Genomic DNA, 13,037 nt, shown 5'->3' with positions numbered 1-13,037 from the left:
GCCTGTCACAGCCACAATAGTTTAAGGGGAAGTGCAAAGAGTGATAAGCATTGGCAAAGCTATACTCAAAGCTGTCTCAGCCCACACTTAAGTTCTTCTGACTCTTGCAGCTTGGGCTCAATCTGTCCAGTTCACATGCTGATAATGCACCAGTAGAAACCTGAAGTCAATAGTCATTTATGTGCAGTTCATCTCTTAGGGTAGAGACTGTTAACTTGCCCTATATCACCATCAGATGAAGTTAATAACTAAATACCAGCTTGTAAATATACAAACAGGTACACAACATGTAATGAAAAAACACACACAAATTAAGCCATTCCCATATTCAGTTACAAATAAATATTTCAGATGTTTGCTACTAACCTCATAGTACTCATATTCATCCACATTAAAATCTTCGAAATTGAAAAATCCCATGCTAAAAGCTTTGTACACTGCCCACAAGCACTCAATAAGGCTGATATTATACACTGCTATCCCGAATGAAGCATCCCTGAAACAAAGATTGAATTCATTTATTGAACAGTGATGGAGTTGAAATATCAAATGTAAACAGATGGTTTTGGAAGTCAATACAACAGATAGCACACACAAAAGTAATAATCCATGGCAACTGTCAGGGAAAAAAAACATATATCACACATGACCACTAAAGTTAAAAGTTGGAAACTATACAGCTTTATTGACTCAAAAAGACAAGTATGTGATGCCCATAATTAAAGTTCCAATTTCGAAACAGTATAGAGAGAGAACCAATGCTCAGAATGATGTCAAAATTTGAACAGCATGTTATTGACAGAGGGAAACTTCATGGAACAAAAAGAAATTAACAGACATTGTAAGCATCTAAATGTAAATGGGATTGACTAAAAATGATGGATGAATCACAATGAGAAGACTATGGTTTTGAGTAGCACATTAAGCCACACATACTGTTCAATGTGCATGAGTGTACAAGTTTGACAGCCAACAGTTGTGGCACTGTTAGTTAGGTAAGCCCATCAACAATTTCAAGACCATACCACGTTGGGTAGGAAAAATAGGTTTTTAATTGCCCTGGGGGCAAATAAGTGTGTAAAAGGCAAAATGACACCAGTTTTTAATTGGCTTGAGACAAAAACTGCATAAAAAGCAAAATGATATCAGTTTCTAATTGTCTTGAGAATGGGGCAAGACATGTTCACTTTGCTGCTCACTGTTTCCTGTCACAAGTTGAAATCGAGAAACAGCATTTTTCACAACATATCAGTGTCTCTGGGATCACATTCAGAGCGTGCTGTACAATGCACACCTTCGATTCAGCTACGCCTGTAACTGGAGCACTGAACACAACATCTTTTAGAAAATGCCACAACCAGAAGTCACACGGATTAAGATCAGGTGCCCCAGATGGCCAGGTTGTAGGGAAGTGACAGCTGATAATTCTAACATTTTCGAAATGCCTCTGCAGGAACTGCTTCACTGGCTGTGTAATGTGGGGAGGAGCACCATCTTGCACAAAAATGATAACACACATCCACATTGTTGAAGGGCTGGAATGATGTTGGTGCACAGAAGAAATCTCACTGTGTTCACCAGTGACAGTACAGGTAACAGAACCCGCAGGTGCCATCAACCCACACCATACAGCTGCCTTTGCAGAATGAACTGGTACAGGTTGATGTGCATGCGGATTTTCTGTTGCCTATATTCTGCAATTCTGTATATTTGTATGTCCTTTGAGATGGAAATGGGCTTTGCCTGTCCACAAAATGTTCCATAGCCACTCATAGCCCAGCTCCTGAGAGCAAGAAATTCCAGACTGAGCGCTTACCTTGCTGGCAGGTCAGTACGAATTCATGAGCTTATGAACATGGGTGATTTTGTATGAAAAGCAATGCAGGATGTTTTGTAGGATTTTATGCATCATACTCGCAGCCAATGTTCAGGCAATTCCCCCATGCACTGCATGTTTGCACACAACCTCTCGACCCCTCCTTCAATACTGTGGCCCCATCTTTGACAAGTGCTGGATCAACGGTTTTCCTTCCTCTGCCACATTGCACTTCAAAAGAATCTGTCCGTCCTCATTTTGTAATCACTTTCTCCAGGTCCTTCACAGGCATCAGACCAATGCCCTTCTTCATAACCTTGCATGTTTGGAATCCTGTTAACAGTCACCATTATTTTAAAAGAGCTTTACCAGCCCTGGGCAGTCCTTCACAGATACAGCCACATTGGGTGTCTCAGATGCAAAATGAGAAAAAGCTACACGTGCTGGTCAAATTTTTGTTAATCTTTCTTCCGTGACATTTCCCCGTGTTAATAACATGCTGTTCAAATGTGATGTCATCATAAGCAGTGGTTCTCTTACAACAGAATTTGAAAATTATGTGTATCCTGTATTTTTTAATACCACCCTAGCTTGTAATTAAACTCACTCTCTCTCTCCCCCACCCCCCTCCCCGATTAAAATAACATGTCTCATGGCTGCTTGGGGAGATGTCTTCTTAAAAGTTTTATTAAAATGAAGCCACAAAAGGAACATTTCATGTTGCTTTGAATCAGCCAGCTAATATTTGACAAACCTGAGACATTATGTTGGTACCTGGAAACCAAACACAATTTGAAAGGCATGTAACTGACTCATCTCACCAATATTTAAAATAAAGTACAACTGCCAATACAAACTGACAGCTGTTCCTTTTCTCAGAATACAATACCCATTTTTAAAATATAAAAGTACACATCACTAGCACCACTGTCTGCCCCCGGTAGCTGAGTGCTCAGCACGACAGACTGTCAACCCTAAGGGCCCGGGTTCAATTCCCGGCTGGGTCAGAGATTTTCTCCGCTCAGGGACTGGGCGTTGTGTTGTCCTAATCATCATCACTTCATCCCCATTGACGTGCAAGTCGCCGAAGTAGCATCAAGTCGAAAGACTTGCACCAGGCTAACGGCCTACCCGATGGGAGGCCCTCGTCGCACAATATTATTATTACTACCACCACTAAACTAGTGGAACTGCCACCTTCACAATATTAATGTGTGTGTAAAAGAACAGTGTCCAGCGCACACGTAAGACACAAGCATGGGTGACCACATACAATGAATGTAATTGTTACCTGCAAGCAACCTTGGCTGCTGTATCTACCTGCAAATTTCCTCAGATGGTGACAATTTTCCAAAAGGAGTCTTCTCTTTCCATGATAAGAAAAATCATCTGAGGCATTAAGTAGCATCTTAAGGGTATAGAGAGTAAACTGAAATTAGGAGTACAACTGGTCTTGAGCAGAGACCAGTCACCTTGTTCACCACAGCAAGCACATTTATCTGATGCACGAATTGCAGATCATGACACTAAAGGTCAGAAGGATAATTCCCAAAATTGGCTTTACTGAAGTTTCATCTTGACTATAGTAATTAATGGATGAAACCTATTATCAGAAAGCTGATTCTGATCCTTCTTCTTCATAGTGGAAGTCTATGTTGGACACACACACACACTGTACCGAACAAATTGCTTTACTATAGTTGCAAAACTAAAATCTAAGGTTATAATATAAAACTGTGAGATAGAATGGCTGGTCCATTCCTAAATTCAGGAGAAATGTCAGTACTCCCAACTGACACACATAAAAGTACATACATGGCCATCAGGAGGGTTCCTCTCATCCTGAGGTTTGAGTGACTTGATTGTCTCTCTTATTCTTCCTCAATTCATCCCTCTCTATGCTCAGAGGAACGAACCCTCTGCCTCAAAAGCTAGGATAGTGCATATACTTTTATTTGTGTGTATCAGAAGTACTGAATTTTTTCCGTAACCAAACTACAAGCCAATAACTCTGTCTCATAATTTTATCATTTTCTTGAGAGCACTTCCCTTTTGATATAATTAAGGATATAATATTACTGAAAAAACTGCAACCACAATGTTTAGTCTCTTGTACATAAATTGACAAACACAAAACAAATCCTTAAAGAATATGGAGACTGTGAGGCACTGGTATCCATCCAGACGTGCCACTGGTTTAAAACAGTTCAGTAAGATGTTTTGAAAACAAAACACTGGTTTAAAACAATTTAACAGTGGGTTTAAATGTTACAATTGGATGAAATGAAGAAAGTGTAACATAATAAGAAAAAATGTCTTTGGAGTTTATATTCTATATTTCAGGCACTGAATTAGCAGTTATTGTGTAAAGTAACTATTTTGAATCCGAAAGTGTTATTTAAATGGTTTCTTTCCTTTATTTCACACAACAGTTTTACACTTGCATTAGAAGATGTAACTGCAGCAAGCAGTTGCATTCAGTCACAGCTGGTTGTTGTGGTATACTTAAAATCCTGGATGTCAAAGTGTACCAAAGTTGTTCAGTGCACAGTCCTCGCCACAACCTCAATGGAGCTTGACAAACTTTCAAAAAGAAAGCAGCACCAACTCAAAATCCCACCAGATTTGCCATAACAATTCCGGAATCTAGCTAAAGTAATTACTTGCAACATAGTCCCTTGGCAACTTTTCCCGTTTGCAGTAAGAGCTCATCCCTTACACTGTGGATCCAGAAGGTTTGCTACTGGATGGATTGTTTTGCACATAAACTCTTTCCTACATTTCATGGCAGCTTTTACAATTGATTGGTCTTTACCAGAAAATATTTTATTCTCCTTCAGCACTGCCCCCATGTTAGCTACAACGACAGCAAAATCCTCTTATACTTCCAAGAAAACAGTACTGTCTGCTACTATCTTATTTTATAGCATCGTGCATAGGTTTCAGTAACCACAAAGCCTCTTCCAGCTTATGCTATGTCTCAGCCTGTAGCACAGCAGTGTTCATGGTCTTCCCAAACTGCCCATTGAGACAAACAACTGTTTGCAGTATAGCTTCCCTGTTCTTTAATAAGCTACTAAAACATATGGCTACATATTTAAGATGGCAGTTTGAGTGTGACACATGATTTAATGTATTTCTCTTTCCTGCAATACTGCACTGGATAAATGCAGAGCTTTACTTCACAGCTTTAATCATCTTTTGGGCTACACAGGTAAGTTCATGAACTACTTCTAGAACCATAATGTCTTTTATACGTAGCCTGATGCTGTGTGTTATGCAATCTATGCCTACAATATGTGGAAATTGTTGATGTAAAATGTTGCCTCCACCCTGCATATTTCAAGCACTGCCTCTTTATAAAAGCAATGAATATAGAGGACCACTTCCAAGCACATGGCTTGTACGTGGGTCATAATAGGTTGTATCTCCTGGAAGGTATTTTGTCAGTATTTAGATTCAATTGTGGTACACCTTTTGCATACACTGCTCTAGCAATATTCTCATCAACTTCTTCATCTGTACGAGCTACAGATCAAAAGGCAGATGATAGTATGGGCAACAGTATGTCAGTCAATATAGGTGCCTCTGCATAGGGTTAGTATTGTGCGCCTTGGTGGCAAGGTCTTAAGAGATGTACACATTGTCACAAAAATCAGTGCAATGGCAGAAGATACGATGATATGAGCATTGAGAAGCATGCCAATATGGAAAACGCCTCATCATATAAATAACTGTCACTCTATACAAGTGAAGTCTTATGGAGTGTATCAAAGCTTATGCACACTTTAGCTAAATATAGTAAACATCCATGATGAAAGATTAGCATAAAACTCTTTGCTGACGAGTGGTGAGACAGAGTGAGAGCAGTATTGAGCAATACACCCACTGGAAATGACTAGTGGACAGAGGAAAGTCTGTCCATCAGATGTGGAAACTATTTCCATTGCATTCTCAATACTGTTTCTGTTGCTGGCTATATTTTCAGTGCAGAATCAAAATGGCCATTATTTATCGATGGTTCAGGATTTACAATGACCTTCACTTTTATTACTACTGATTTATTATTTTCTTGTAACAACACTACACATTAGCCTCCATAATTTCCCACTTCTGACAGTATGTGACAACTCTGTGGATTTATCTGTAGTACACAATTGCTGGATCTAATCATAAGCAGAGTCACATATGGGTGGAGATGATTACCTGTAGTAATTTCGCATTAGATGCACGAAACAGCACAATGATGCAATACTGGCTGCACACGGGATTGCATTACGAGCCATTACTAGCCCTGTGATGTAGTTTTTCACTGCAGTGGACGGCAGTTAAGGTAACTTCTTTGCTGTTTTTAATCAGTCCTGAGGCTGCAAATATCTGCAGTCCACTCCGGTGGAATGCTCTAATGATGCTGTGCCCCGAGTGCGTTTGTACCCTCAGGACTGGTTAAAACATAAAAGACGTGACATTAAAGGTTATTCATTGCAGTGTAAATTGCAGAACAGGGTTAATCGGAAGAGTGCAATGAACAACATCGTATGAGATTGTTAGCACAATTTGGGGAGGAAGGAATACATAAAGGAAGTCCACTTACATTATATATGTAGGGCCACCTATGGATTTGTTATCAGAACTCCCATGTTCAGGAATCATTTAGATGCTTTGGTTAAAGCACGACATCTTTCTATGAAAGTGGTGTTCCTTATAGCTTACTTGGAAATCACCAAGTACTTCAGGCAGCAAGGTAAACAATACGCTCTGGCTCTTCAAGATGTTAGCTGTCATGTACATTTGATGACCAGCTGCAGTATATGGAAACATCATCCACAAATAACCAGTTTTCATGGGCTCCTTACTATGGACACAGTAAATGACACAATACTCTCATCACTGATGGACACCATCCGGATAGTGAAAACTCTCAGAAAGTGAATCACCCACTCTACAACCAACTTTCTCACTGACCCAGCAACATACGGTGTATTTCCTCCTTGTATTGTACACCATTTTCACAGTGACAAACTAACCCACTTACTCATTCATCTCTTCAGTCTATTTAACACCCCCCCCCCTCCCCCCCCCCCCCCCCCCCCCCCCCCCCCAGTACCACTCTTCAGTATCTCCAACAATTTCATCATGCCTGCCTAGTCACCTGCTGCCATTCACATCTCTTCGGGATGCATCTAGTGACATTCTGCCTTCTGACATCACTACATGTCCTGTTCAACTTAGTCCCCGTTTCACTTTATTCGTGATACTGGAATATGAGTACTCGTCCATTAGTTTTGTATTTCTTAATATTTTCCACATTTGCATTTTGGATTATTTCACAGCACCATGCTGTTCTCTCTGAAACTTCTGATCATAATCTGCCAATCAGTGTAACAGAAGTTCTCATGGAACCAGTACTACATATGGTATTTTATCTCTAGCTTGTATTGCTCACCATGTCCATATTGAAAAACTAACTCATTCATCAAACTTCCTGGTGGTTAACGTTTAGTCTAATTTAGATACAGAGTGACAATTATTGAACTATATGAAATAAAATCGTCATAACTTCTGAACAGTCTGTCAGGATGTTAAAACTGCACAGTTGGCCACAGGGCATGATGGGTATAAGTATTCACATGTATGTTTTAGCGACAAAGCCCACTTTCATACTGATGGATTCGCCAATAGGCAAAACTGGCGCATTTTTGGGACTGAGAATCCACATTTCACAATCGAGAAGTCTCTTCACCCTCAACCGGTGACTGTGCAAAGTCCAGTCACGGAATAATCGGTGCAATATTTCTTGGTGGTACGGTGCTACTGAATGGTACGTGAAGGTTTTTGGATGATGATTTCATCCTCATTATCCAAAGTGACCCTGATTTCAACAAGATGTGTTTCATGCAAGACAGAGCTCGACCTCACTGAATAAGCAGAGTGTTTAATATCCTGGAAGAGGACTCTGAGAACTGCATTGTGGCTCTGGGGGACTCAGAGGCCACGGGCACAAGCTTCGATTGGCCGCCATATTCTCTGGATCTGAACACACGCGACTACTTTTTGTGGGGCTATATTAAAGAAAGGCATATAACAATAACCTCAAAACCATTGCTGAGGTGGTAACAGCCATTCAGGAGGTCATCGACAGCATCAATGTTCCGACACTTCAGCGAGTCATGCAGAAGTTCACTATTCGTCAGTGCCATATCATTGCCAATGATGGCAGGCATATAGAACATGTCACAACCTAAATCCGAATATCTGTAGTGACGTTTACATGTTGAATAAAGTGTGCATATGCCGTAGTTTGTAACTAATTTATGTTTTTTTCCATATAGTTCAATAATTGTCACCCTGTACTTTATCTGAGTGATCTGTTTCTTAATACATGACTAAACTATGTTCTATTAGCAGCTGCCTGTTTTACATTAACTTCACTTTCACACTACTGTATTGAATCAAAAGGCTTACCAGGGATTTTAAATTACTTTTCTCTTGAACGTCACATCATTGACTACTAGAGCTGCCTTTCTATTGTCCATCTTCTCATAATTAAGTAAATTTGTTTTCCCTTCACTAATTTGCAGTCTCACCTATAGTGCTACATTTCTGTATTAAATGTCGTGTCAATAATGTGGTGTCTGTTTTCACTCATTAGGACAAAGTCATCCGAATAGGCAACATTGGATACATTTACTATAACTTTTATTTCTCTTGGTTGGAATTCTGGTAATTATATCTCCAACTGCTCAGCGTTTTCTAAATTTGTTCCAACCTTAAAGAATGTTTGTCCTAAGCACGTTCTGTCAAACTGACTTATCTTAATAGGTAACTAGTTTTCTCATAATAAGTTAAGCATGGTATGTATAATGTCAGGTGCCTCATGTAAATCTATGAGCAGCCTTAAGATTTTCATTATCACCTAGAAAAAATAAAGTTATGTAATTAATTTTTTTTTTTTTTTTTTTTTTTATTTTTTTTTTTTTTTTTTTTTTTTTTTTTTTTTTTTTTTTGCCCCCATGAACCATGGACCTTGCCGTTGGTGGGGAGGCTTGCGTGCCTCAGCGATACAGATGGCCGTACCATAGGTGCAACCACAACGGAGGGGTATCTGTTGAGAGGCCAGACAAACGTGTGGTTCCTGAAGAGGGGCAGCAGCCTTTTCAGTAGTTGCAGGGGCAACAGTCTGGATGATTGACTGATCTGGCCTTGCAACATTAACCAAAACGGCCTTGCTGTGCTGGTACTGCGAACGGCTGAAAGCAAGGGGAAACTACAGCCGTAATTTTTCCCGAGGACATGCAGCTCTACTGTATGGTTAAATGATGATGGCATCCTCTTGGGTAAAATATTCCGGAGGTAAAATAGTCCCCCATTCGGATCTCCGGGCGGGGACTACTCAGGAGGATGTCGTTATCAGGAGAAAGAAAACTGGCATTCTACGGATCGGAGCGTGGAATGTCAGATCCCTTAATCGGGCAGGTAGGTTAGAAAATTTAAAAAGGGAAATGGATAGGTTAAAGTTAGATATAGTGGGAATTAGTGAGGTTCGGTGGCAGGAGGAACAAGACTTCTGGTCAGGTGACTACAGGGTTATAAACACACAATCAAATAGGGGTAATGCAGGAGTAGGTTTAATAATGAATAGGAAAATAGGAATGCGGGTAAGCTACTACAAACAGCACAGTGAACGCATTATTGTGGCCAAAATAGATACGAAGCCCACACCTACTACAGTAGTACAAGTTTATATGCCAACTAGCTCTGCAGATGATGAAGAAATTGAAGAAATGTACGATGAAATAAAAGAAATTATTCAGATAGTGAAGGGAGACGAAAATTTAATAATAATGGGTGACTGGAATTCGAGTGTAGGAAAAGGGAGAGAAGGAAACATAGTAGGTGAATATGGATTGGGGCTAAGAAATGAAAGAGGAAGCCGCCTAGTAGAATTTTGCACAGAGCACAACTTAATCATAGCTAACACTTGGTTTAAGAATCATGAAAGAAGGTTGTATACGTGGAAGAATCCTGGAGATACTAAAAGGTATCAGATAGATTATATAATGGTAAGACAGAGATTTAGGAACCAGGTTTTAAGTTGTAAGACATTTCCAGGGGCAGATGTGGACTCTGACCACAATCTATTGGTTATGACCTGTAGATTAAAACTGAAGAAACTGCAAAAATGTGAGAAATTAAGGAGATGGGACCTGGATAAACTGAAAGAACTAGAGGTTGTACAGAGTTTCAGAGAGAGCATAAGGGAACAATTGACAGGAATAGGGGAAAGAAATACAGTAGAAGAAGAATGGGTAGCTCTGAGGGATGTAGTAGTGAAGGCAGCAGAGGATAAAGTAGGTAAAAAGACGAGGGCTGCTAGAAATCCTTGGGTAACAGAAGAAATATTGAATTTAATTGATGAAAGGAGAAAATATAAAAATGCAGTAAATGAAGCAGGCAAAAAGGAATACAAACGTCTCAAAAATGAGATCAACAGGAAGTGCAAAATGGCTAAACAGGGATGGCTAGAGGACAAATGTAAGGATGTAGAAGCTTATCTCACTAGGGGTAAGATAGATACTGCCTACAGGAAAATTAAAGACACCTTTGGAGAAAAGAGAACCACGTGTATGAATATCAAGAGCTCAGATGGCAGCCCAGTTCTAAGCAAAGAAGGGAAGGCAGAAAGGTGGAAGGAGTATATAGAAGGCTTATACAAGGGCGATGTACTTGAGGACAATATTATGGAAATAGAAGAGGATGTAGATGAAGACGAAATGGGAGATACGATACTGCGTGAAGAGTTTGACAGAGCACTGAAAGACCTGAGTCGAAACAAGGCCCCCGGAGTAGACAACATTCCATTAGAACTACTGACGGCCTTGGGAGAGCCAGTCATGACAAAACTCTACCAGCTGGTGAGCAAGATGTATGAGACAGGCGAAATACCCTCAGACTTCAAGAAGAATATAATAATTCCAATCCCAAAGAAAGCAGGTGCTGACAGATGTGAAAATTACCGAACTATCAGTCTAATAAGTCACAGCTGCAAAATACTAACGCGAATTCTTTACAGACGAATGGAAAAACTGGTAGATGCAGACCTCGGGGAGATCAGTTTGGATTCCGTCGAAATGTTGGAACACGTGAGGCAATACTGACCTTACGACTTATCTTAGAAGAAAGATTAAGAAAAGGCAAACCTACGTTTCTAGCATTTGTAGACTTAGAGAAAGCTTTTGACAATGTTGACTGGAATACTCTTTTTCATATTCTAAAGGTGGCAGGGGTAAAATACAGGGAGCGAAAGGCTATTTATAAGTTGTACAGAAACCAGATGGCAGTAATAAGAGTCGAGGGGCATGAAAGGGAAGCAGTGGTTGGGAAAGGAGTGAGACAGGGTTGTAGCCTCTCCCCGATGTTATTCAATCTGTATATTGAGCAAGCAGTAAAGGAAACAAAAGAAAAATTTGGAGTAGGTATTAAAATTCATGGAGACGAAGTAAAAACTTTGAGGTTCGCCGATGACATTGTAATTCTGTCAGAGACGGCAAAGGACTTGGAAGAGCAGTTGAACGGAATGGACAGTGTCTTGAAAGGAGATGAACATTAACAAAAGCAAAACGAGGATAATGGAATGTAGTCAAATTAAATCGGGTGATGCTGAGGGAATTAGATTAGGAAATGAGACACTTAAAGTAGTAAAGGAGTTTTGCTATTTAGGAAGTAAAATAACTGATGATGGTCGAAGTAGAGAGGATATAAAATGTAGACTGGCAATGGCAAGGAAAGCGTTTCTGAAGAAGAGAAATTTGTTAACATCGAATATAGATTTATGTATCAGGAAGTCGTTTCTGAAAGTATTTGTTTGGAGTGTAGCCATGTATGGAAGTGAAACATGGACGATAACTAGTTTGGACAAGAAGAGAATAGAAGCTTTCGAAATGTGGTGCTACAGAAGAATACTGAAGATAAGGTGGATAGATCACGTAACTAATGAGGAGGTATTGAATAGGATTGGGGAGAAGAGAAGTTTGTGGCACAACTTGACTAGAAGAAGGGATCGGTTGGTAGGACATGTTTTGAGGCATCAAGGGATCACAAATTTAGCATTGGAGGGCAGCGTGGAGGGTAAAAATCGTAGAGGGAGACCGAGAGATGAGTACACTAAGCAAATTCAGAAGGATGTAGGTTGCAGTAGGTACTGGGAGATGAAGCAGCTTGCACAGGATAGAGTAGCATGGAGAGCTGCATCAAACCAGTCTCAGGACTGAAGACAACAACAACAACAACAATTAATTTTTATCCAAAAAATTGTACGAATTCAGTCGTAACCAAACTTCATCTTTTGCTATTATTTTGACACTTCCACCCATCTTACGTACTGGTAGGCGGAGCCAATTCTGCATGCATATACAGATAATCAGAGATCAAGAAATATCACTTGGGCAGCAGAGATATATGCTACTGTGATACTCTCTGTTTAGGATGATGTGTCACAAATTCTATTTGACAGGAGAACAGTACTACTGTCTACGAACACTAGTAACTGCCAGTGCTGGATTCCATTATTTCATCAAAGTTAGCCCTATCACCACAATCAATTAAACAACTCATCAAACATATTACAATTGCTTCCCTGAAAACCAAATTCCAAAATGGGGATGCAGATGATGCTTTCTTACTTTCGTAGTCGACAGTGTGAGCTGCCTGAACACAGTGGTCTGCCACAGCAGATTTATCACGCTAAAACAAGAAGGTATAGTGCCAATGTCCCGTGCATCCTTCAAAGAGCCAAAAACACGGCTGTCTTTGGCGCTATGTTTAGTAATGATATGACGTGTTTTAGAAGACAGATTCCCTATGAATGGTAGGAAGACGTAGAATTTAACCTTTTCCCTTCAGCATCATGAGGTAGGACACTCACTTTTGTTTTGTGGAATGGTCAACTTTGGTACAAATTGCAAAGCCTTGCTAATTTTCCTTGGTGGATAGCCATTATCTACAAAAGCTTTTTTTGAGGTGTTCTTCCGGTAGATGATACTTATCAGCAATCATGTGCGTGGTGTGTACTAGTGCATTGAGGAGTTTGTAGGAGGTCTTGACAGGCTGCCGACAGCTGACCACTCACAGGTACAGTTCTCAATGTGTTGGCTTGCCAAAGACACCATGGACCAGGGTGCCATTAGTTTCACTATGAACCACAACATCCAAAAACATGAGG

General features: G+C 40.1%; 1 protein-coding gene across 10 annotated transcripts in view; it reads right to left on the bottom strand.

Moving 5' to 3' along the window:
* The window catches only part of LOC126297923 (dual specificity protein phosphatase CDC14AB-like), a 189,789-nt gene that overhangs the window by 81,947 nt on the left and 94,805 nt on the right, over positions 1-13,037 (bottom strand). For all 10 annotated transcript variants that reach the window (XM_049989241.1, XM_049989245.1, XM_049989239.1 and 7 more), the window contains one exon: positions 367-496. In XM_049989241.1, the coding sequence (XP_049845198.1) occupies positions 367-496 (130 nt within the window). The remainder of the gene's footprint in view (positions 1-366; positions 497-13,037) is intronic.

Source organism: Schistocerca gregaria, chromosome X (genome assembly GCF_023897955.1).
Source record: "Schistocerca gregaria isolate iqSchGreg1 chromosome X, iqSchGreg1.2, whole genome shotgun sequence".
NCBI lineage: Eukaryota > Metazoa > Arthropoda > Insecta > Orthoptera > Acrididae > Schistocerca > Schistocerca gregaria.
This window is presented reverse-complemented; position numbering and strand designations above follow the sequence as displayed.